The following is a 22,798-nucleotide window of genomic DNA, read 5'->3' on the forward strand; positions in this document are numbered from 1 at the left end:
CGTTAAAAAAAAAAAAAAAAAAAAGAAGAAAAGCAAAAATTAGCTGAACGTGGTGGCAGGTGACTGTAATCCCAGCTACTCCAGAGGCCGAGGCAGGAGAATTGGTTGAACCCTGGAGGCGGAGGTTGCAGTGAGCCCAGATTACCCCATTGCCCTGCAGCCTGGGCAACAGAGTGAGACTCTGACTCAGGAAAAAAAAAAAAAAAAAAAGGATCCGTAGATGTTGAGGTTCTTGTTATGTAGGGAAGCTTCATAGGTAGCAGGCTACAGAGAGAATGATGGTAAATGTCTCTTTTCAGACCTTAAAAGATGTCAGACTTAGTTAATCTCGCCCAGATCCATCCTGGAAATGCCTGGCTGCGTTAATTACTATGAAATTCTCTGCAGATGCAAATTTCCCCTACAGAAGACGGCTTTGTAGGGCCATTTCAAAATACGTCAAATATATTTTGGGGTAAAATATTTTTATTCCCTTCAGGGTCTGCTGTCTGGCATGTGGATACTGTACCAGAGTCAGGTTGAAATGTGTCTTATTGCTGCAAAGCATCTGTTTTGTGAGTCTTACGATCTCGATTTTAATGTTAATATTGGTCAGTTGTGCCTAAATTCCAAAAGGGAGGGGGGTATAATGAGGCATGTCTGACCTCCCTTCCTGTCTTGGCTGGGAATTCAGTTTTTCAAGTTCCTCTGGGTTTCCCCCGTCCTAGAGGGATCCCCATTCAGTTGGTTAGGGGCTTAGGATTTTATTTTTGGTTTATGACGTGAAAGGTGGGAGATTGGAATTGGATCAAGTGTCAAGGGTTGGGGAGTCTTTCTGAATTGATTTAGCAGGATTCTTGCTAAAACTGGGCTGTGCGGGCCTGGCAGGGATAGAACAGAGTTAAGGCCAAGGTTGAGGCCTTGTTGAGGAGAGGTTTCAGAGGAGCCTAATTAAAGTTGGTTGGTCAAGGAGAGAGTCTCAGCCAGGGGCATATGCCTGTAATCCCAGTTACTCAGAAGGCTGAGGTGGGAGGATTGCCTGAGTCCAGGAGTTCGAGGCTGCAGTGAGCCGTGATTGTACCATTGCACTCCAGCCTGGGCGAAAAAGTGAGATCCTATCTCCTAAGCAGTTTTTTTTTTTTTTTTTTGGCGTACCCATGATTTTTTTTAGTGTTTCTCATTCCAGAGTCTTCTCCAGAGAATAGGCTCTAGACTTTTCTTGGTGGGGGTGGTGGGGATTGGGCGGGGTGGGGGGGTCAGTTTGTCCATTAATATGGCGTTTGTGTGGTTGGTGTTAGGAAATCTCTTTCTCAAACAACTTTCACCTAGTTTTCCTTATTTTAGATTTCACCCTTGTTCTGGAACCTTGTACTGAATTTCTTGTATCTTTTGAGGATTCTGTAGTATAATTTGGGTTGGTTTTCATATTTTCAAATTCATGCCTTGGAATTCAGCTCTTTTGTGGTTGCTGTTGGTTGCCTCTCAACCATTTGCTTTCCAAATTAGAAAATGCTTCTGTTTTCTGCTTTTTGCTTCTCTCCATCCTCATGGGCTGATGTATTTGTAAAGAATCCCTGTACTGTAGAAAGAGGGCTTTGATGAAGGAGCATCGTTAGCTGTGTGCCTTTAAATTTGTTACCTTAACTGGGAAGTCGTAGTTAACAGTTGAAAATAGGAAAGTAGTTTGAAGTTTAATTTGCCATTCTTTTTTGGACTTTGGGAGTTTTGCTTTGCTGTGATTTTTCTTTTCTTTTTTTTCACTGTCACAAATTTTACACACAGTGACATCAGGTGATTTTTCCTAAATGATCCCTCTTGTCTATTCTGTAATTTCTCTTTGTATTTAAAATGACCACAACTATTGTCTTGAAACTGACTGGTGGCTTCAAACAAGGGATATAGTGGGGAAGGAAAGGGGAAAGGGGGAGGGGTGTGACTAGTATCTATTGGGTGCCAGTAGAACAGTGATCTCAGTTTTGTCACTTAATCCTCACAGCAATTCTGAAAGGTAAGTGATATCCCACCGTATGGATAAGGACAAAGATAAAAATCGAAGAGGTTAAATAACTTGCTTAAGAGCTTGTCAGAAAGTGGTGGAGCTGAGTTTCAAGCCTAGGTTTTTTTTTTTTTTTTTTTTTTTTTTTTTCCCCCAGAGACAGGGTCTTACTCTGTCTCCCAGGCTGGAGTGCAGTGGCACAATGATAGCTTACTGCAACTTTGAACTCCTGGATTCAAGTCATGTTCCTGCCTCAGCCTCCTGAGTAGCCAGGACTACAGGGCTATACCATCATTCCTGGCTGATATTTAAAATTTTTGATTTTTGTATAGGTGAAGTCTTGGTGTGTTGTTCAGGCTGGTCTTGAACTCCTAGGATCAAGTGATCCTCCCACTTCGGCTTCTCCAAAGTGCTTTTTTTAAAAATTAAATTTTTTTTGTGTGTTGATACATAGTAGGTGTATATATTATGGGGTACACGAGATATTTTGATACAGGTGTACAGTGTGCCATAGTCACATTGTGGTAAATGAAGTACCCAGCAACTCAAGGATTTATTCTTTCTTTGTGCCACAAACAATCCAATTGTACTATTTTAGTTATTTTTAAATGACAGTAAGTTACTATTGACTAGTCACCCTTTTGTGCTGTCAAATACTAGATCTTATTCATTCTAACTATATTTTTGTACCCATTAACCATCCCTACTCCCCACCCCACTACCTTCCCAGCCTCAATTATCATTCTACTCCCTGTCTTCATGAGTTCAATTGTTTCCTTTTTTTTTTTTTTTTTTTAGCTCCCGCAGATAGTGAGAACATGGGAAGTTTTTCTTTCACCGCCTGGCTTGTTTCATTTAACGTAATGACCTCCAGTTCCACCCATGTTGTTGTAAATGACAGGATCTTTCTTTTTCATGGCTGAATAATACTCCATTGTATATATGTACCATGTTTTCTTTATCCATTCTTCTGCTCATGGGCACTTGGGTTGCTTCCAGATCTTGGCTATTGAGAATAGTGCTGCAGTAAAAATGGGAGTGCAGATATCTCTTCAATATACTGATTCCTTTCTCTTGAGTATATTCCTAACAGTAGGATTGCTGGATCATATGGTCTTTATATTTTTAGTTTTTTGAGGAACCTCCAAACTGTTCTCCATAGTAGTTGTATTAAATGGTTTTACAATTACAGTTTTAGAATATTCTATGTACTTAACTATTACCAGTGAGTTTTGTACCTTCAGATGATTTCTTGTTGCTCATTAATGTCCTTTTCTTTTGGGTTGATGCCACCTGGGAGGCAGGGCCTGGCGTCAGGAACCTTAGAAATCTACCTGCTGCTGTATTCTCTGAAGCTGTGCTGGCACCCAAGCCACAGACAAAGTTCTTCCCACTCTTTCTCCTCTTTCCTCAAGCAAAGAGTCTCTCTCCATGGCCACCACCATTCCAGGCCCATGGCAAGTACAGCCTGGCTACTGCCAAAATGTTCACTCAAGGCCCGAGAGTTCTTCAGTCAGTTCGTGGTGCATGCTGCCAGTCCTCAGTCTCCCCCTTTAGAACAGTGGCCTCCCCTCTGGTCCAGGGCACATCCGGAAATGCCACCCAAGAGTCAAGGCTGGGGATCAGGGACCCCAGGAGCCCGCTTGGTGCTCATTAACCCACTCTGGCTGAGCTGGTACCCAGGCTGCCAGAGAAAGTCCCCCTTACTCTTCCTTTTCCTTTCCTCAGTCAGAGGCAATCTCACCCCATGGACACCACAGCTGGGAATGTGCTGGGTCACATCTGAAGCCAGCGTAGCTCTCAGTCTCACCTGTGACCCATGGTGAGTATTGCCTGGCTACCACTGCTGACTGTTTAGGCCCCAGGGGCTCTTTAGTCAGCAGGTGATGAATTCTGCTGGGACTGGGTTCTTCCCTTCAAATCAGTGAGTTATCTTCTGCCTAGGGTGTGTTTAGAAATGCCCAAGAACTAGGGCCTGGAATGGGGGCCTCAGGACCTGCCCTGTTCTCTGTTCTGCTATGACTGAGTTGGTTGGTATCCAGGTTGCAAGACAAAGTCCGCTTTACCCTTCCCTCTTCTCCTCTGAAGTGGAGGGGAGGAGTCTTTAACAGAGCGCTGAGCTGCACTCCTGGCCACCCAGCTAGTGTTCTCACTAGGTCACATGCTCCCCAAACCCAGTGGCTCTGAGCCTATCGTAGCACCAGGACTTGCCCAGAAAATGCAGTCCTTGTGGTCTAGAATGCTTTTCAAGTTTATTGAGGATCCCAGAGCAATTTAGCCTGCAGTGGGGCTTACTGAGATGAACTATTTGCCTCTGGCTAGGGCTTCTCTCAATGCTCTGTGAACTCTCCCTCCCACAAGCCTGTAGATTCTCTCACCACACCACCGTTGCTGCTACCAAGGGGTGGGGAGAGAGAGGGTGGTGCTGAGAGTTGAAGACTGTTTTTGCTACCCTCTCCAGTGCCTTTTTCTTTGATGTGATGTTAAAACCGGGGACTGGTTTTAACAGGTACATTGCTCACCTGATTTTTTGTTCTTATGAAGATGCCTTTTTTTGGGTGAATAGTTGTTAAATTTGGTGTTCCTGAAGGGGAAATGATTGCTGGAGCCTTCTATTAAGCCATCTTGCTCTGTCTCCTTCCCCTAAAGTGTTTTGACTACAAGTGTGAGCCACTGTGCCTGACTGAGCCTAGGATTTGAAGATATTTCAGGTTGAGCCCAGTGGCTCAGGCCTGTCATTCCAGCACTTTGTATGGTTGAGGCAGGTTGATTGCTTGAGCCCAGGAGTTCAAGACCTCCCTGGGCAACACAATGAGACCTCGTATATAAAAAAAATAAAAATTACAAAAATTAGCTGCATGCACCTGTGGTCCCAGCTACTTGGGAAGCTGAACTAGGAGAATGTCTTGAACGTGGGAGGTCAAGGTTGCAGTGAGCCATGATTGCATCACTGTACCACTGCACTATAGCCTGGGTGATAGAGAGACCCAGTCTCAAAAAAAAAAAAAAAAAAAAGAAAATGATATTTCAACTCTTCTAAGTCTGCACCTACTTTTACTCTTCCCAAACTGTGTGAACAATTCATTCATTTACCAGTGAATATTGAGTTGCTTACTGTGTGCTGGGCCTTAGGGACACAGAGAGGAGTAGTCCAAGTCCTGATGAAACAAATTAAATGATTAGATTTACCTTTTGGTAGGATTACTAGTGATATGTATGAAGTGGCACGAGTAGAGTTGATTACAGAAGTCCGGGTAAAAGATGATGTTCATTTGAACTAGGATGGTAGAGGAGATACAGAGAAGGAGGTGGATTTGTGATGCCTTTTGGAGGTAAAGCTGACAACATTAAGGAAGTGATACGCATTTGGAAGGAGCTCAAGGATTGGGGATGATTTCGGATTTGATTAGAATGAGTGTTGTTAGTGCCTTTACTGATATAGGGAAGAGCAAGCTGGAGTGGTAGACCATGGCAATAATAATATAATAATTATATTACACCTATTAGATACATTTGTGAAGAGGTGTCCAGTAGACAAGTAAACATCTGGGAACTCAATGGAGGTTTCGTCTAGAGCACCGACTTTGAGCACTGACTCTCATATAAATGGTTATTTAAAGCCATGGGACTAGATATGATTAGGGAAAGAGTATAGATGTATGTGTGGTGTTGTAAGTCTGAAGTAGTGGTATTGATTCACTTCTATGGAGACTCTTCATCTAAGTTGTCAACTTGGAATTATATATAAACCTGATAGCATTTGCTGAATAGGGAAAGCAACTCACTTTGTAGCCACGGCATAGATAACATTAACCAACAAGCAAGTTGCAAACATGCCAATAGTTAGTTGCTTTTTGACTGAACTGTATGCCGAACGTCCTTGACTTGCGTGAAACTGCACCCGAGAGCATCCACCTGAGGATCCCAGATTTGAAAATGCCACACAAAAGGAGGATTATGGCACATGAATCAGCTTTTCTTTTTAAATACAGATAAGTAGTGAAGAAATAAGTTCCTGTGAAGATGCTGAAACTACATCTGGGATCTTTCACTAGATGATTCATTGTTACACATTAGTCTCATAGCATCCAGGCTCATTAAAACAACATATTTTGCATGTCATCGATTGTTTTGGCTACTCTTTATAGACAGAATTATGAATGTTAAATCTCAGAATGCTAAGTATGAAAGAAACCATACAGGGATAATGGAAAAATTAGGTTAGAATTCACAATAGGCAAAAACTGGAAACAGTCCAAATGTTCATCAACAGAGCAACAGGTGAACAATTGTGATATAGTCATTCATTGGACTAGTACACATAACAAAGTTAAATATGTTGAAAGCAAAAACATTTTGTTGAATGAAAGAAGCCAGATACCAAAGAATACATACTGTGTGATGTCACTTACATGAAGTTCAAAAATAGGCAGAAACTAACAGAACAGTAGGGATGCCCATGGGGGATGGTTATTGACCAAAAGGAGTCATGAGAAAACTGTTTTGTTTTAGAAACAGGGTCTCGTTCTGTCTCCCAGAATGGATTGCAGTGATACAGTAATAGCTCACTATAGCCTCAAGCAGTCCTCCTGCCTCAGCCTCCCAAAGTATTGGCATTCTAGGCGTGAGCCGCCACTCATGACCTTGATTGGAGTGTTTCATAAATGGCTATATCCATTTGTCCATTTTCATCAGCTTGTATACTTAGATTTGTACATTTCACTGTATGTCAGTTTTACCTCAGTGGAAAATAAGAAAACGACAAAAATGGCCTGCTGAGTAGTTCTATGAGGATGAGCTTCAGGAGCACATCACTTCATTCTCAGAGAGTGAGGGAAAGTTTCCCAGAGATAATACTCTCTCTTTTTATCCTTTTACTTCTGCAGTTGATTTATTTTTTTCAACTCTTAGCTATCTCCCCATAATAATATCTATTCCTATGACCGTTTAATTTATTGTGCAAATGCAGAATACTTTAGGTAGCAAAAGGGAGTGCTGTTATAAATTACACTCAACTGGTAAAAACTATGGTTGTTTGCTTCTGTTCTAGCCAGAAGGTTATACTCTATTGCAGTCACACCTGAAGGAAGGCAGTAGTAGAGCAGGTGTACCTGAGGGTGGAACAACCTCTGCTTGGCCTCATCTAAAAGTAGATAAAGGCGGCCGGGCGCGGTGACTCATGCCTGTAATCCCAGCACTTTGGGAGGCCGAGGCAGGCGGATCACGAGGTCAGGAGATTGAGACCATCCTGGCTAACACGATGAAACCCCATCTCTGCTAAAAGTACAAAAAATTAGCCAGGTGTGGTGGTGGGTACCTATAATCCCAGCTACTCGGAAGGCTGAGGCAGGAGAATGGCATGAGCCCGGGAGGCGGAGCTTGCAGTGAGCCAGGATTGTGCCAGTGCACTCCAGCCTGGGTGACAGACCGAGACTCTATCTCAAAAAAAAAAAAAAAAAGCCGGGCAGGGGAGGGGGCAGAGTTCAGCAAGATGCAAGGGAGGAGGTGGGGATTTTATGTGGCAGGGGTAGATGTGTTTGTTAGTTGGGATTTACATGTGAACTTTTGAAAAAGATACGTTATTTGTTTTATATATATTTCGAAAATGATTCATGTTGCTGTATTTGTTCCTTTGAAACAGGTGACAGTGGAGAGTGGAAACAGGAGATAGTGGATCCTCCTTCAAAAATGGAGGATGGAAAGCCCGTTTGGGCGCCACACCCTACAGATGGATTTCAGATGGGCAACATTGTGGATATTGGCCCCGACAGCTTAACAATTGAACCCTTGAATCAGAAAGGCAAGGTGAGTTTCTCAGAAAGATGTTGAAGTGTGATTTCTTTCAAAAATAGGTGTTTTTTTCACAAGAGATAGGTCTGTCTTCTTAATGAAGTAGGTATTTGGGAAAGCATATTTCTGGTAAGTGAGTCTGTTTTCTCCTGACTTCTTTGATTAAATCAGAGGCCTGTGCCCTAGGGGAAAAATGGTGTCCTATGATAAAATCAGATGGAAATTTAGTGAGCCTTTCATTCTTTGTTTTTTTCACATCCCTTTGATCATCCAGTTTTTAGTGAGCCTTTCATTCTTAAGAACTATCTATATGATAAAATAGAAACAATAATGACATTTTTATTTCTTGTACCACATTACTAAAGTTATTAGTGTGTCTGTGATCGACATGTCACAAAGTAAAAATATGAAAAGTGAATGTGAGGTTATCAGATTTTGCTTTTTTGCCTTCGCTTCTATTATAAAGTCTTTTGTAAACATTTTTTGTTCACTTAAAGTTATTGCTGTCATTTTTGTGATAGATGCTTTAGTTCTGTACACATGATATTTATTTCTTTGTATGCATAGACATAAACTAGACAGCATTACAAAATGAAAGTCTGAGGGAAAGGTGACTAGGAGTTGTGAATCGTTTACAGAGAAGGCATCATTGTAAATACCTCTTTTAGTCGTCATGGAGACTGATACAGTCGTTTTTGTGGAAATTCACTCCATTCTCAGAGACTGAGGGGAAGTTTTCCAGAGGGAATAATCTCTTTTTATTCTTTTGGTTCCACCATTGATTTATTTTTCAACTCTTAGCTATCTTTGCACAGTAATACGTATTCCTATGATAGATGTCCACAATTTTTAGTTTAACAAGTATGCCTGGTAAACCGTTCTTCTGACTAAATTAAATTTGTAGATGTCATTTCTGTTTACTTTAGACTGAAAATGTTCATGAATAATTTATATTGTACGATACATGGTTAACTAATGCCATATGACTACCATCCTTCTGGGAACCTTAGAAAAACAAGGTGGATCTCTCATGAGGTCTTTTCACAGAGAAAACTATTCTGTTACTGTAAACAACCCAGGAACTGAAATGCATAATGTATAATGTGTCATGTTAGAGGAGGCCAATTAAAGATACCCTCAGGACAGGAAAGACAAAGTATTTCAGGTTTTTTCCTCTTATTAACAAGTACCTATTTGTACTTACAATACATGTTTAAAAAAATAAGCTCGATTACTTTGCATATTTGAAGGTTTTTGATTTTTGTTTAACATGTTTTATAAGCACAGTAAATCAAAAGGCCAAAATGAAATTGAGAGTGTATTTCCTAGGTGTATATATATAGTTGTTATGTATATTTCATTGTATCCACAGGTGACAGAACAATTCAGTTCAATTATAGAAGAAACTTGATTTAAGGGGATACACTTTTTCATATTTTAAATATTTTAATATGCTTATACTGTGCCTTATTAATAATATTCAGGTACATATGTAGAACCAATAAAAACTGTTTACATTAGGAAGTGATATAAATTTCATGGATCTGTAGATAATTCTGTGAACTAAAGTGTATGTTTTTTCCATAAAAATTTTTTTGAAGATTAACAAGTTCTCAGAGATTACCTTTAATCTTAATGTTCCTCCCTACTTTCTGATCAGGGTCTTAATAAACATACTGCCATAATAACCAGACAGTTAAAAAGATCCTTAAGAGAAGCAATCTTTTGCTTAGCTCATTCATTGCCTAGAGATCATCAGCTTCAAAATATAATTAAGGAATTAAGTACATAAAGGGGTGGGTTGATCATGCACACCTTTGTGCAGTGTGTGCGCAGTGGAAGTACAGTGGAAATGTAGATGAAGGAGTGAGGAACATGTCTTGATGATAGCAATGGCTTTTCAGGATTTTTGTTTGCAACCCATAGTAAAATAGATTTCACATTGCATTAGGTATGTGTGTGTGTGAATTTGTAAGAAATAAGTTTTACATTTCAACAACTGTGTATGTAGTGTTTGTGTGTGTTTACTTGTAAATGAAACAGTTGGTCAAAAGAAACATTCTTAGCACATGCTATGCATTCTGATAATTTGTAATAACTTTTATTCTTTTAAAAATGCTGTTTTAGGCTAGGTGCAGTGGCTCATGCCTGTAATCCTAGAACTTTGGGAGTCCAAGGAGGGAGGATTGCTTGAGCTCAGGAATTTGAGACTAGGCTGGGCAACATAGTGAGACCTCGTCTCTACAAAATATTTAAAAAATTAGCTGGGTATGGTGGTACATGCCCGTCTTAGCTACTCTGGTGGCTGAAGTGATAGTAGCACTTAAGCCAGCAGGTCAAGGCTGCAGTGAGCTGTGATTGTGTCCACTGCACTCTAGCCTGGGTAACAGAGTGAGAGATCCTGTCTCAAAAAAAAGAAAGCTGTTTTAATCCACTAAATTGGTTTCATATTCTGTATTTGCAGCAGTCGTTAAGAAGCTGCTCTGAAGCCTTGTAGGCAGAAGCCCTCAATTTATGGCATAGAAGGGTCTGCATTTTCTTTTCCCTGTCTGCTTTGCTGGTCTTATGTTTTGTCAACCAAGTCTCCGCTTCATACTCTTACTCTTGTGTTCCTCTTTCTCCTTCTCTTCTGCAAGTATTAAGTCCTTACTATGCCCCAGGTGATGTTATGTGCTTTGTGTCATTGCTCACATTGCCTCCGCCTGGAGTGCCACTCTCCATACCCACTCTTTTTTTTTTTTTGAGACAGAGTTTTGCTGTTGTTGCCCAGGCTGGCAACAACAGTGCAGTGGCATGATCTTGGCTCACTGTAACCTCTGCCTCCCAGTTTCAGGCAATTCTCCTGCCTCAGCCTCCCAAGTAGTTGGGCTTACAGGTGCTCACCATGTCTGGCTAATTTGTTGTATTTTTAGTAGAGATGCGGTTTCATCATGTTGGCCAGCCTGGTCTGAAACTCCTGACCTCAGGTGATCCACCCGCCGGGGGCTCCCAAAGTGCAGGGATTACAGGTGTGAGCCACCGCACCTGGCCAATCTCCATATCCTTTTGCTTAGAAAATACTTATTTTACTTTAAGATTGAGGTCACCTTGTTGATGAAGTTTTTCTATGAATACCCATCTCCCCCTCCCCCCCATTCGGTAGAATTGACTCTTTGACTACTTTTTCCTTTGAGGAGTGGTATAAATTCTTAGCTCTTCTTTAATCTTTATTGGAGAGAATTGTTTACCTTGTCTCCCCCTCCCTACTAGACTATGTAATCTCAAGTGCAGGGCCTATTTTATTCTGTTATTAGAGCTTGATGCTCTGTATTTGATTTGTGGTAGGTGTTTAATGCTGAGTGATCAAGATATGTTTTTAGCAGAAAAAAGCCTCCTTCCTCTAAGAGAAAACAATTAATGAAACACTTTCTCTTTAAGGAGAGAGGAAGATGGGGCTGGTGATAATTTAAGAAATAAAGCAGGAGGGAGACAAAACACCTTTCAGGACTCCTTACTGGCCTTTTAGCCTGCTCTTAACTTTCTCATTCCAGCAGCTCTTTGTCATTGGCCTCCCCTCAGCCCCACTCCCCTCATCATCTAACTTCTTGGAACCTTTTTAATTTGACATGGCTCCTACCAGGCTAGCACTAAACCCTGAAGTCTGGGGAGCCCGTAACGCTCTTGCCATGGCTGTGAAAGTTGGGCACATACATATATGACATTAGCAGTTATTTCTGAATGCATTTTCCTATAGAATCATTATTATATATTGTTTTATATTACCATTAATATACTTAATGTACATTATGGGTTAATTTTGCTTTTGTGTGGCCTGTCCTACAAACTTTTCCACATTTATAACATTAAGAACATGTGTACTGGGTTCCAAATAATTAACTTCCAGAGTTTTTATGGCATAACAATTTTCTACATTGGATGACTTAGAGTTGAGGTAGTCCCAGCAGCGTGGATTTTACTCTTTATAGTTGTAGCTTTACACACACACACACACACACACACACACATACTACATACACCCCTATAAGTATTATTTTAAAATAATTGAACCATTTTTCCCTGCAGTTTTCTTTGATACAATTAGAAACTTCAACCACAAGAGTAATTGTAATTGTTTGAGAAGTACTGTGTCAGCTTCTAAATAACTGTGAGAATGGCATGGATTAAAATTTAATTCTCTTTGGATGTCATTTGAGATCATTTGTTCTCTCTGATGAGATGTTATCTTAATTCTACAGTGTCTACTAGAGCATTTAAGTGATAAAATAAATATAAGTATTCATGGATACTTGTAATTTTACAGACGAAATATTTTTGGGTACTTTTTGTATTTCTGACAGATTTTTGTACAGGAGTTTGTGTCAAATATATTTTACTGAAACAATAGCTATTAATATAATCCTCTGGTTATATCTGATAGAATGTTACTTTTTAATTTTTAATTTTTTTTTTTTTGGAGATGGAATTTCACTCTTGTCATCCAGGCTGGAGTGCAATGGCATGATCTCGGCTCACTGCAACCTCCAACTCCCGGGTTCAAGGGATTCTCCTGCCTCAGCCTCCCGAGTAGCCGGGATTACAGGTGTGCCGCATCACACCCGGCTAATTTTGGTGTTTTTAGTAGAGATGGAGTTTTACCATGTTGGTCAGGCTAGTCTCAAACTCCTGACCTCAGGTGATCCACCTGCCTCAGCCTCCCAAAGTGTTGGGATTATAGGCATGAGCCTCTGTGCCTGGCCACTTTTTCCTTTTTTAAAACACTAAAATTGCTGTATCTACCACATCAAAATTTTGTTTTTAAAAATTGTTAAATAGCATATGTATGTAAATGTAATATTAATGTACCTCTTTTTTTGTCCTTCTCTAGGTGTTAGAGCCTAGGATACTTACTTACTGATTTTTATTGTTGATTTCACATCCACAGTAATAGTGGATGATATTTTTGAGTAAAGTTGTTGTTCTGTTTTGGGGTTAATAACTTGTTAAACAGTAGGATCTGTATTATATTTTAATATAGAGCATATTGTTGCCACTATTACAGTGTATGCAACCAATTAAGCCCTTCTATTGTTCTTACTATTTAAAAGCCTTGAGTTTAATGAGCATTTGTTTTGCTTGTTAGACATTTTTGGCTCTCATAAACCAAGTGTTTCCTGCAGAAGAGGACAGTAAAAAAGATGTGGAAGATAACTGTAAGTACCAAGTTAGAAATCAACTCTCTGCACAGAAAAGGAAACTGTTCTTTTAAAAAAATAAATTAGTGGTTATATTACTAATACACTATGCTGGGTCAGAAACAATCTAGTCTTTTGACACGAATGTTCATGTGAATGAAGGAACTCGAGTCCTCCATGTTGTCTCATATTTGCAAAAGAGTCTTGGGTATTCTTTTGGTGTTATTTGAGTTGTATAAATATGGGGAATGGTAATTACTGTGAGGCTTGAGCTAAAGGTCTCTTTTTAACAGTTTTGAAACTTATTGAACCTTATCTAGAGTCAGGTGGTTTTTATAGTACTATGTGTGGTTCACTAATTTGGAAGTTCAGTTGGTAGGAGGCATTTAACATCACTATTTGAAGCAAACAAGCATTTAAAAAAATTTATATAATTACTAATTGAAAAATTAATTTCAGAACGATTATATTAAAACAGCATTAATTTGACTTATAACATCTTGGCATGTTTGATGAAAAAAGCCTTTCTCTGTGGAACAGGCCAATGTTTATTCTTACATTTTTAAGATTAAGCAGTAATCATTTCATATTGGGGGCAGCAGTGTTAAAAATTATGTGCACTTGTCATGGATTTCATTAAAGGTACTTGACACTAACAACTCTCCATTTAACAAAAAAAGGTAGTGTTAACAATTATGTACAGTTGTCATGGATTTCATTAAAGGTACCTCATACTACAAACTCTCCATTTGAGAAGAAAAGGTAAGAGAAAGGCATAGATTTGTTATTATTGATTTTCTCTGGAATTCACATTTCAGTAAACCTATGAAACCCCCATATGTAGAATGGTGGCAGCATAGAATAGTGGGAGTAATGGGAGAGCCGTGGACTGTAACTGTAGAGTTAGGCAAGCGTAATTCTGACTCTGACTATGTTATTAGGAGGCTGTGTGCTCGTGGGCATTTCATCTCTCTTCTGAAATTCTCATCTGTAGAATCGAAGTAATGTGTATATTGCATGATTAGAGATGATATAAAGTGCTTTGCACAGCGTCTAATGACTCTTAATAAATGGTAGCTGTTTTTATTAGGTGCAAGACGTTGAGGAAAAAAATGTAGAATTCCCTTCCTTTCCAAAATTGCTGGAGAGTTTGTCTGATTAAATAATACATTTTTGGATAGCAATCAGAATAAAATAATAAGGAATGAGACTCTACCATATCTAAAATGGAATTTTTTTTCTTCTGTTAAAACTTGCTTGGGTATGCAGAACTGGGAATCAATCCTATTCATTTATTAATGTGTATGTCTCTGAATGTAACAAGTGGTTTTTAATAGTTTTTAATCCATTTCTTAAATTAATATTTTAAAACATTCTCTCTCCATTTGCTTTGTCTTGCTATACTTGTCTAACTTTTAAATTTTCACAACCTCAGTATTTGCTGCCTCTTGCAGGTGGTTTCCTTAGTGATGCCAGATGGCAGCAATGTTAATGTGTGGGTGTTAACTATTCTCATAAGATAGTAGCCCATCCCTACTGAAGGCCCTTTTCTGAAACCACATCATTAACACAGCTTTGATTGTTGAGTTTAGAATATAGGGTTTCCAACTGCAGTGGTTCTATCACTTAGTACTTTCATCTGAGGCATGCCACCATACCACTGTCCTCTGCTGAATGACACACTGTAACACAAAGCTACTACTATAGTGGTAACTTTGTGTTATACACTTGCACACACACACACATGCACACACACACGGTCTCACGTGCATATTTCTAAAATTCTTTTCTTCTTTCTATTATGGTAATAATGTGAAGATTAAATGATTGATGCCTGTAGAGAGTGTTCTGAAGTACGTGTTGAAGGTTCTACTGAAACAGAGGCATGTTAAGTCTTTTTTTTTTTTTTTTTTTTAATGGAGGAAGTGGGGACAATGATGAGGATATTTCACTCCCACCCCACCATGTGTTGTCTTTTAATAGTGCCCTAACAATGTAGCAACATTTGTTACCTACTTTTAGGTCTAAATTTTTTTTTTTTTTTTGAGACAGTCTCGCTCTGTCACCCAGATTAGAGTGTAGTGGCATGATCTCAGCTCACTGCAACCTTCGCCTCCCAGGTTCCAGCAATTCTTCTGCCTCAGTCTTCTGAGTAACTGTGACTACACGTGTGCGCCACCATGTCCAGCTAATTTTTATATTTTTAGTGAGATGGGGTTCACTATGTTGGCCAGGTTGGTCTCAAACTCCTGACCTCAGGTGATCTGCCTGCCTCGGGCTCCCAAAGTGCTGGGATTATAGGTGTGAGCCACTACACCGAGCTATAGCTCTGAGTTTTCTGTGTGAAGGGTTTTATATGTAGAAATTAGTATGTTAATTTTGCTGTTTTACTTGATAGGAAAATTGGGCATGTGAAGTCAGTAATTAAAAGGAAAATAATAGCATTTTTCCCTGCTGATTTTGAGCTACTATGACTTTCATGGCACATAATGTTCTTCGTGAATTATTGTCTATTAGATTTTGAGAATAATAAAGTATAGAGCATAAAATTGGAAAGAAACCGGGCGCAGTGGCTCACTCCTGTAATCCCAGCACTTTGGGAAACTGAGGCGGGTGGATCACCTGAGGTCAGGACTTTGAGACCAGCCTGGCCAACATGGTGAAACCCTATCTCTACTAAAAGTACAAAAATTAGTTGAGTGTGGTGGTGGGCGCCAGTAATCCCAGGTACTCGGGGGGCCAAGGCAGGAGACTCCCTTGAACCCAGGAGGCAGAGATTGCAGTGAGCCAAGATCACGCCATTGCACTACAGCCTGGGTGACAAGAGTGAAACTCTGTCTCTAAATAATAAATAAATACAATTGGAAAGAATTCTAAAAGTTGCCTCAGTCTCTTTTTCAGTAGTGCAATGTCATCTACAACAACATATATTTAGAATTGATTGACTTCTGTACTGAAGTTGTTTGTGGGTTCCTTTTTTCTTTTAGTGAGCCAGAGCTGTAATGATTAAGCAGGATCTTAAATGCTGAGACAACTCTCTAGTCAGATATCTAAATTTAATAATGAAGTCATACCTAATCTTCATTAGAAACGTTTACATATATTTGTTATATATTTATTTATTAAAACAGTGTTTACAAAGAAACTAATTGTTTATTCAAATATTTTGTTACATGTCTTAGGTTAAATTGTTTCAACATTTTAATATTCTTTTGGGTATAGTTAAATCTGTTAATAATTAGACATAAAAGGTAAACAGTTTACATAAAGAGTTGCATGTAAATAGCCAAGCCAAGTAATCCTAGGACTGACTACTAGGAAAGGAAAGGAAGAAGGAATTATTCGGTAGAGCAGGAAGCTATTTGAGAGGCCCTCGTGAACATCCCTAGGTCATACCTTTAGGGAGATGTAGGCAGTTGGGACTTAGCATTTCACATTCTGGCAAAACAAGGGTTGCAAATATTTTCCTCTCCCTCTCTCTTTTTCTGTGTCTTCTTGAAAATGGAATGGCCTGTGTGGCATGATTTCAGAGGAATACCCTCCTGTCCAAATTCTTACTGTAGTCAGCAGATATTTCATCAGTTGGAGATTTATTTGGTTTAATAAACACACATCCCTGAAAAGGTAGGTGGCAAGTGTGGAAGGAGTAAAGATAGGAGAGCAAGTAGTAATTCCCATGTCTGTGTAGGCTTATATGATTAGCGTTCACAGGGGAAGTATACTGTAGGATTAGGAGTTTTTACTTAGAGGAAGCAGTGACAACATCATGCAACCAGGTATTTCAGAGGAAAGTGAGAGAGATGGGGAGTGGTTCAACAGAGTGCTTTGGATAAAGAAAGAGGAACATGAAGACCAGGCTCCAGGGGACAAGGATGGAAGAAGATTAGGGATATAGAAAGGTAGGTGACCTCATACCCAAACGAGATATGTTAATACCTCTGCTGCCTAACCCTCTCTATATCCTTCCTCAATTCAAAGGAAAGCTGCCATTCAGCTGTTAGGAGCCTCCACCCACTTCTTACTCTCTTTTATTCTGCCCTAAGTGGCACTAGAAAGCAGTAAGGTGACTGAGGCAGGAGAATCGCTTGAACCCAGGAGGCGGAGGTTGCAGTGTGCTGAGATCGTGCCACTGCGCTCCTGCCTGGGCAACAGAGTGAGAGTTCATCTCAAAAAAAAAAAAAAAAGGAGTGAGGTGAAAGTGAATTGGCTGCATTAAATGAGTATAGATGCATGGGCAGTCTGTGGAGGTAGGTATATGGCAAGAGGCTCTTGTTTGACAGCATTGGTTAGGTGTTGAATAGTGTGTTCAACACCTAACATACATGCAGTGTAGGCACATGAGCAATTTCAGTGAGGGACCAAACAAATGAATCAGGCAGCATCTTGCCCCCAGGGATCTGATATAGTAGACAAAACCAGATATGTAAAATTATCATAACACTGGCAGTGTGTGGTAAGAGCCATAAAGAAATTACAAAGAAGATAGTAGTTCTAGTGGTGGTGGTGAGAATGGGGAAGTGTCATTTGTGAGGTAACCTTTGTACTGAGCTTAAAGAATAGGTAGATTTTTGACACCTAGAAATATAGAGGATATTCTACATGGAAGCTGATAGATGAATGATACCTGCATTTAATAAATAGTTCAGTCTGCCTGTAAGTTAGTATTAAGGTGAATTGTGGAAAATTATGTGAAAAGGTCATGAATGTAGGTTTATTAAGAGCCCTGATCAGACGTGAATATGGATGTTGATAGAGACCCAGTGATGATTTTATGGGGAGAGAGATTTGATGAGGGCTCTACTTTAGTTAATGTGCTGAGAAGTCTGGATTAGAGAGGAGAGAGACTGAGGCAATAGGTAAATAAGAGGCTACCATGATCACAAAAGAGGTAATGAGAACTAAACTGATATTGGAACAGTAGAAATGGAAAGAAAGGAGATACATTGAGAGATTCAGATTATGCTTTGAGTACCTGCCATGAAGTGGCACTATGCTATACTTTCTTACATGGCATAAAGATTTGGAAACTGGTTTAGAATAAGGAGGGAGAGAGAAGATGATTTTAGTGTTGACTAAGGTTTACAATTTCAGTGACGGAGAAAATGGTGGTGCTAATAACAGAAACAAGGTGATTGAGAAGAGGAGTGGTTTTTGTCTACTCTAGCATGGGATAGAAATGGAGCTCAGGAGATTGAAGGACTTGGAGAATAGATTGGGAGTCAACCCTGACACTTTAATAGAGCAGATGTCACAGAAACAAGATTTATCTGTTCAAACTCTGCTATTAATTAGCTTCATATTCTCGGTTAAGACATACATGATTTATCCAGGATTCTTCTTACGTCAGTTGTGTGGGACTCCCTGAACGATTTGATGGTCTGTTCCCATTCTAAAGTTTTATCTTTTGTGTTTTATCTGTGAAATTCTGAGTATCAGATTGGATTAGTGTCATCACTTTGTTGTGTCAGAAGTATATTAAAATCAGAGCTATCTATTATAGTACTTTTTTCCCTCTTGAATTGTACTTTTTAATCAACCTTCATTAACGAGTACTCACTTGGTACTCACTAGGTTTACTCCTTTAGTTGAAAATTCATTACTTAAAAATATCACTGTAACACATGTAAACTGCATCGCTTTTAAATCAGCTTCTAGGGTTTACATCAGCCTGGGTTTTAAAAAAGATAGAGTTAAATGTAACCTAACAATTGATTTTTAGGATAAGTCAAAGTGATTCAGATTAAGATAGTATTGTTTTATTTTGTTTTCTTCAACTCTCTAATGTTATATAAATTTTATGTCTTAGGTTCACTAATGTATTTAAATGAAGCCACACTGCTCCATAATATCAAAGTTCGATATAGTAAAGACAGAATTTATGTAAGTATTTTCCTATGGTGTCAGTTTTTGTGGAGATAATTATTTCAAGTGGTACTCTTTGATTTTGTCACACTTGAAATTTTCTAGCAGAAAATCGGCCGGGCGCGGTGGCTCAAGCCTGTAATCCCAGCACTTTGGGAGGCCGAGACGGGCGAATCACGAGGTCAGGAGATCGAGACCATCCTGGCTAACACGGTGAAACCCCGTCTCTACTAAAAAATACAAAAAAAACCTAGCCGGGCGAGGTGGCGGGCGCCTGTAGTCCCAGCTACTCGGGAGGCTGAGGCAGGAGAAGGGCGTAAACCCGGGAGGCAGAGCTTGCAGTGAGCTGAGATCCGGCCACTGCACTCCAGCCTGGACGACAGAGCCAGACTCCGTCTCAAAACAAAATAAAATAAATAAAATAAAAAATAAAATAAAAATAAAACAGAAAATCATGCTTGATCTGAGCCTCTTGAATAGAGTATGAGCTTAGTGAGGACAAATATTTTTTTCTAATTTACAACTCGAACTCCGGGGGTTAAAACATGCCTGGTACATAGAAGGCACTTAATCAGTGTTCGTGGAAAGAAATTATGAATTCAGAGTGTTGCTTAGTATCTTTTGGACTTAAAAATGTCCAGTTTGAGTGTTTTTGAAAACACCATAATGGTTTTTGGTTTTGATTTTTTACTTTTGGTATGTCTGTAGATATGTTTGATTCACTTTCCACATTGTTTGGAAGACAATGTAAGGCAGCCTGTAAGGAATGTATATTGAAATTAAAAATTTGAATGAGAAAAAAATGTAAATTAGAATAGAAGGTAGTATCTGAGGAAATATTAAGAACACAGGAATGCTGACCATAGAATCTAAATATTTAGTTGCTGAATTTCATTAGACTCTAGATACTCTACCTTGAAAGTCCAGAATATTCAAAAATGAAAGAAAATGCTTTCAGTGTAAATAGTCAGGGCTTCATTCTGAATGAAACAATGATCTGAAATAACCATTCAGGTGGATACTTCACCTAGTATGTTTTAATTATAATTATTCTTTGGGCATGCATGAGACTTTATTACAATATGACCTAAACATATAGTCCTTTGGTGGCTGGAGATGAATTACCCCATTGTAGTTCTCCTGTTATAAAGATGGGGCTCTTCATTATTTTTGAACGAAGAAAACACATGGCTTCTTTGACACTTACTAGATCAAATGACAGTCTTAATCTTTTATATCACTATCAGTTTGCCTAATTGTACTTACTTAATTCTGACTAAATTACATTTAGTCTCTGCCATCTGTCCAAGTAGTGACAGCTGGGAAATAGGACTTATTTATTCTATTCCAAAAGAGTGTACTTGCCATCTTCTAGTTATATATAGTTTTAAGACTTTACTTTTCTCCCTGATTTTTTTCAAAATCAACTAAATAAAGAACATATTTAAGTTTACATGTGGCTATTCTTGATTAGAAATATATTTAGAGGCAAAATTTACTCACTCAACTGACTCATGTTGAACATCTAATATGTGCTAAATTCCAAAATTAAAAGCAAGCTTAAGTTGCTTATTAAACATTTAACCCATAAATATTCTAGGTAATGGTTAGCATATATTGTTTGGAAGAAATCTGGAACCAAATGGTCACCACAGAGCTAAATCAATCCTTGGCATTCAGTGATAGGGATGGACCTAGAAGGTGCTACGAGCTGTATTAAACTCCTCAGTAGCAGGGTGAATACACTAGGTAAGGAATACAAATGACCAAAACTTAGGTGTAGGAGTAGATTTCGTAAGTAGAGTCAACAGAAGAAGGCTGAATGAGATAGAGCTAGAGACTCAGATTTCTGTCTGTGGTGACTTGGTGGTGATGCCATGTCCCTGGGGAAGCACATGGAAGGAGAATACTTTCTTTGAGGCAGAGGTAGGTGGGAAGAGATGATTTTGAACTTGAGGTGCCTATGGGTTGGTAAGATACAAATATTTATTAAGAATTGGAGAAATATGGGTCCTATAAAGATCAGGGAATACTCGGAATATTTAGGACTGATTTGGGAGTCTTAGTTATATAGATAATTGAGATTTTTTTGTATTTTATTTCTTCTATGAGCTTTGTTTATCTTTAAATGAAAATAGTAATTGGAAAATTTTATGTTTATGCTTTTCATATTTAGACATATGTCGCCAACATTCTGATTGCAGTGAATCCATACTTTGACATACCTAAAATATATTCTTCAGAAACAATAAAGTCATATCAAGGAAAATCTCTTGGGACAAGACCACCTCATGTCTTTGCAATTGGTAAGTGATTTTAATTGTATTTTAATTCTTGTCTTTCTTTATATTGTACAGATTTACTCAATTTTTCTTTTAGATTAATAAAAGATACCATAAATTGAACATGTATTTTGGAGGAACTGTATACTTCTTGGATATCTCAACATTGTTAGGAGCAAGTATTTTACACAGGGTGGGGAAGAATACTTTTGCAGTCAACTAATGGGACAGGCATACTGTACGTCATTATCTGTGTTAAATGCCTGTGTCCTGTAAGGGATGTCTGCCCAGTTGAAAGTAGGATGTAATAAAACTGACCTAATGGTACTTTTAGGCTCTTTAATACCATCAGCTCCATCTTAAAAGTGTCCTTCTTCACAGTTTTGAGGTCCTGGCCTTCATTTCTTACCCAGCTCATCCCTTGTGAGTGTGTTACTTGGACTAGATTTGAGCTATAAGAACAGACTTCTGGACATCATCTTGCATCAGGGGTTTATAAAATTAAAGGATTAAAAGTAGTATATGCTCCATACTGCTGGAGAACCTGTGTGGGAAGATAGTAGTGTCTCTTTGCCTTTCTCAGCTTCTCTTTTATTTTGAAGTCCTCCAGATCTGAGGCATAGGGGGTGGAGGTTTTTGATCAGAATGAGCAGTTACCCCTCTTCCCACCAAATACGGAAGTGTTAGCTAACCCTTTGCATTCAGACATAAAGCAGCTAAGTGACATGTGTTGGAACTAGTTCGTAGTGCAGCCTGTTTCTCTTTGGGCTTTCTCTTTATGCTTGTGTGTTGGCTTAACCAGACTTCACTTCCAGATTTGGTTGACCTGTGTGCTGTCTACTACTAAGTAGGGTAAATATGGCTGACATAATTACTCTACCAGGGCAGCAGCAGATTTACTTTTGGCTGAAAGAAGCTATGACAGGCATCGTGTGTTCAGCCTGCAAAATCCCTTAGAACCTGAATATGCGCAAACTTATCACTGGAGAAAAGTTACATGTTTAAAATGTAAATCGATGAGCTTTTATTTTTAACTTTTTACTGCTAAAAAAACAAGTGTTTGGAATGATTCTTTAAAAACATGTGGAGGATGGGTGTTATGGCTCATGCCTGTAATCCAAGCACTTGGGAGGGCGGATTGCTTGAGCCCGGGAGGTCAATACCCACCTGGGCAAACATGCAAAACCTTGTCTCTATAAAAAAAATGAAAAAATTAGCCAGGCATGCGCTTGCCTGTAGTCCCAGCTACTCTGGAGGCAGTGGTGGGAGGATCGATTGAGCTTAGGAGATCGAGGCTGCAGTGAGCTGAGATCGTGCCACCACGTTCAACCTGGGTGACAGAGAGAGACCATGTCTCAAAAAAAAAAAAACCAAAAAAACCAAAAATGGGTGGGGGGTGGAACAGGGGAACAGGCTGCTGATAAATTGGACTAAGGGATGTGTGTACTCTTGCATATGGTTTGCATTGGGATGTGTGTACTTTTGCATATGGTTTGCATTCTCCCCTTAGAGTAAAAGCCATTTCTAAAGTCTTCTTGGCACATGTCTGAGGTGAGAAATAGTCTTATATAGCCAAATTGTGATGACCTAATTTTGAATTACAGTTGTCTTAATTTGAGACTGCTTTAACAGCATTAAATTGTTTCAACTTGTCTGTGTAGACTTGACATTTAATACAGTTTATAGCCTAAATTGTTGGAGTGTAATGAAGATAGTTA

General features: G+C 39.1%; 1 protein-coding gene across 3 annotated transcripts in view; it reads left to right on the forward strand.

Annotated features, from left to right (window-relative positions):
* Positions 1–7,618: 7,618 nt before the first annotated feature.
* The window catches only part of MYO6 (myosin VI), a 94,212-nt gene continuing 79,032 nt past the window's right edge, over positions 7,619–22,798 (forward strand). For all 3 annotated transcript variants that reach the window (XM_011965836.1, XM_011965837.1, XM_011965838.1), the window contains exons 1-4: positions 7,619–7,780; positions 12,885–12,954; positions 18,743–18,816; positions 20,975–21,104. In XM_011965836.1, coding sequence (XP_011821226.1) covers positions 7,664–7,780; positions 12,885–12,954; positions 18,743–18,816; positions 20,975–21,104 — 391 coding nt within the window. In that variant the 5' untranslated portion in view covers positions 7,619–7,663. The remainder of the gene's footprint in view (positions 7,781–12,884; positions 12,955–18,742; positions 18,817–20,974; positions 21,105–22,798) is intronic.

This window comes from Mandrillus leucophaeus, unplaced genomic scaffold (assembly GCF_000951045.1).
Source record: "Mandrillus leucophaeus isolate KB7577 unplaced genomic scaffold, Mleu.le_1.0 Scaffold738, whole genome shotgun sequence".
Taxonomy (NCBI): Eukaryota; Metazoa; Chordata; class Mammalia; order Primates; family Cercopithecidae; genus Mandrillus; species Mandrillus leucophaeus.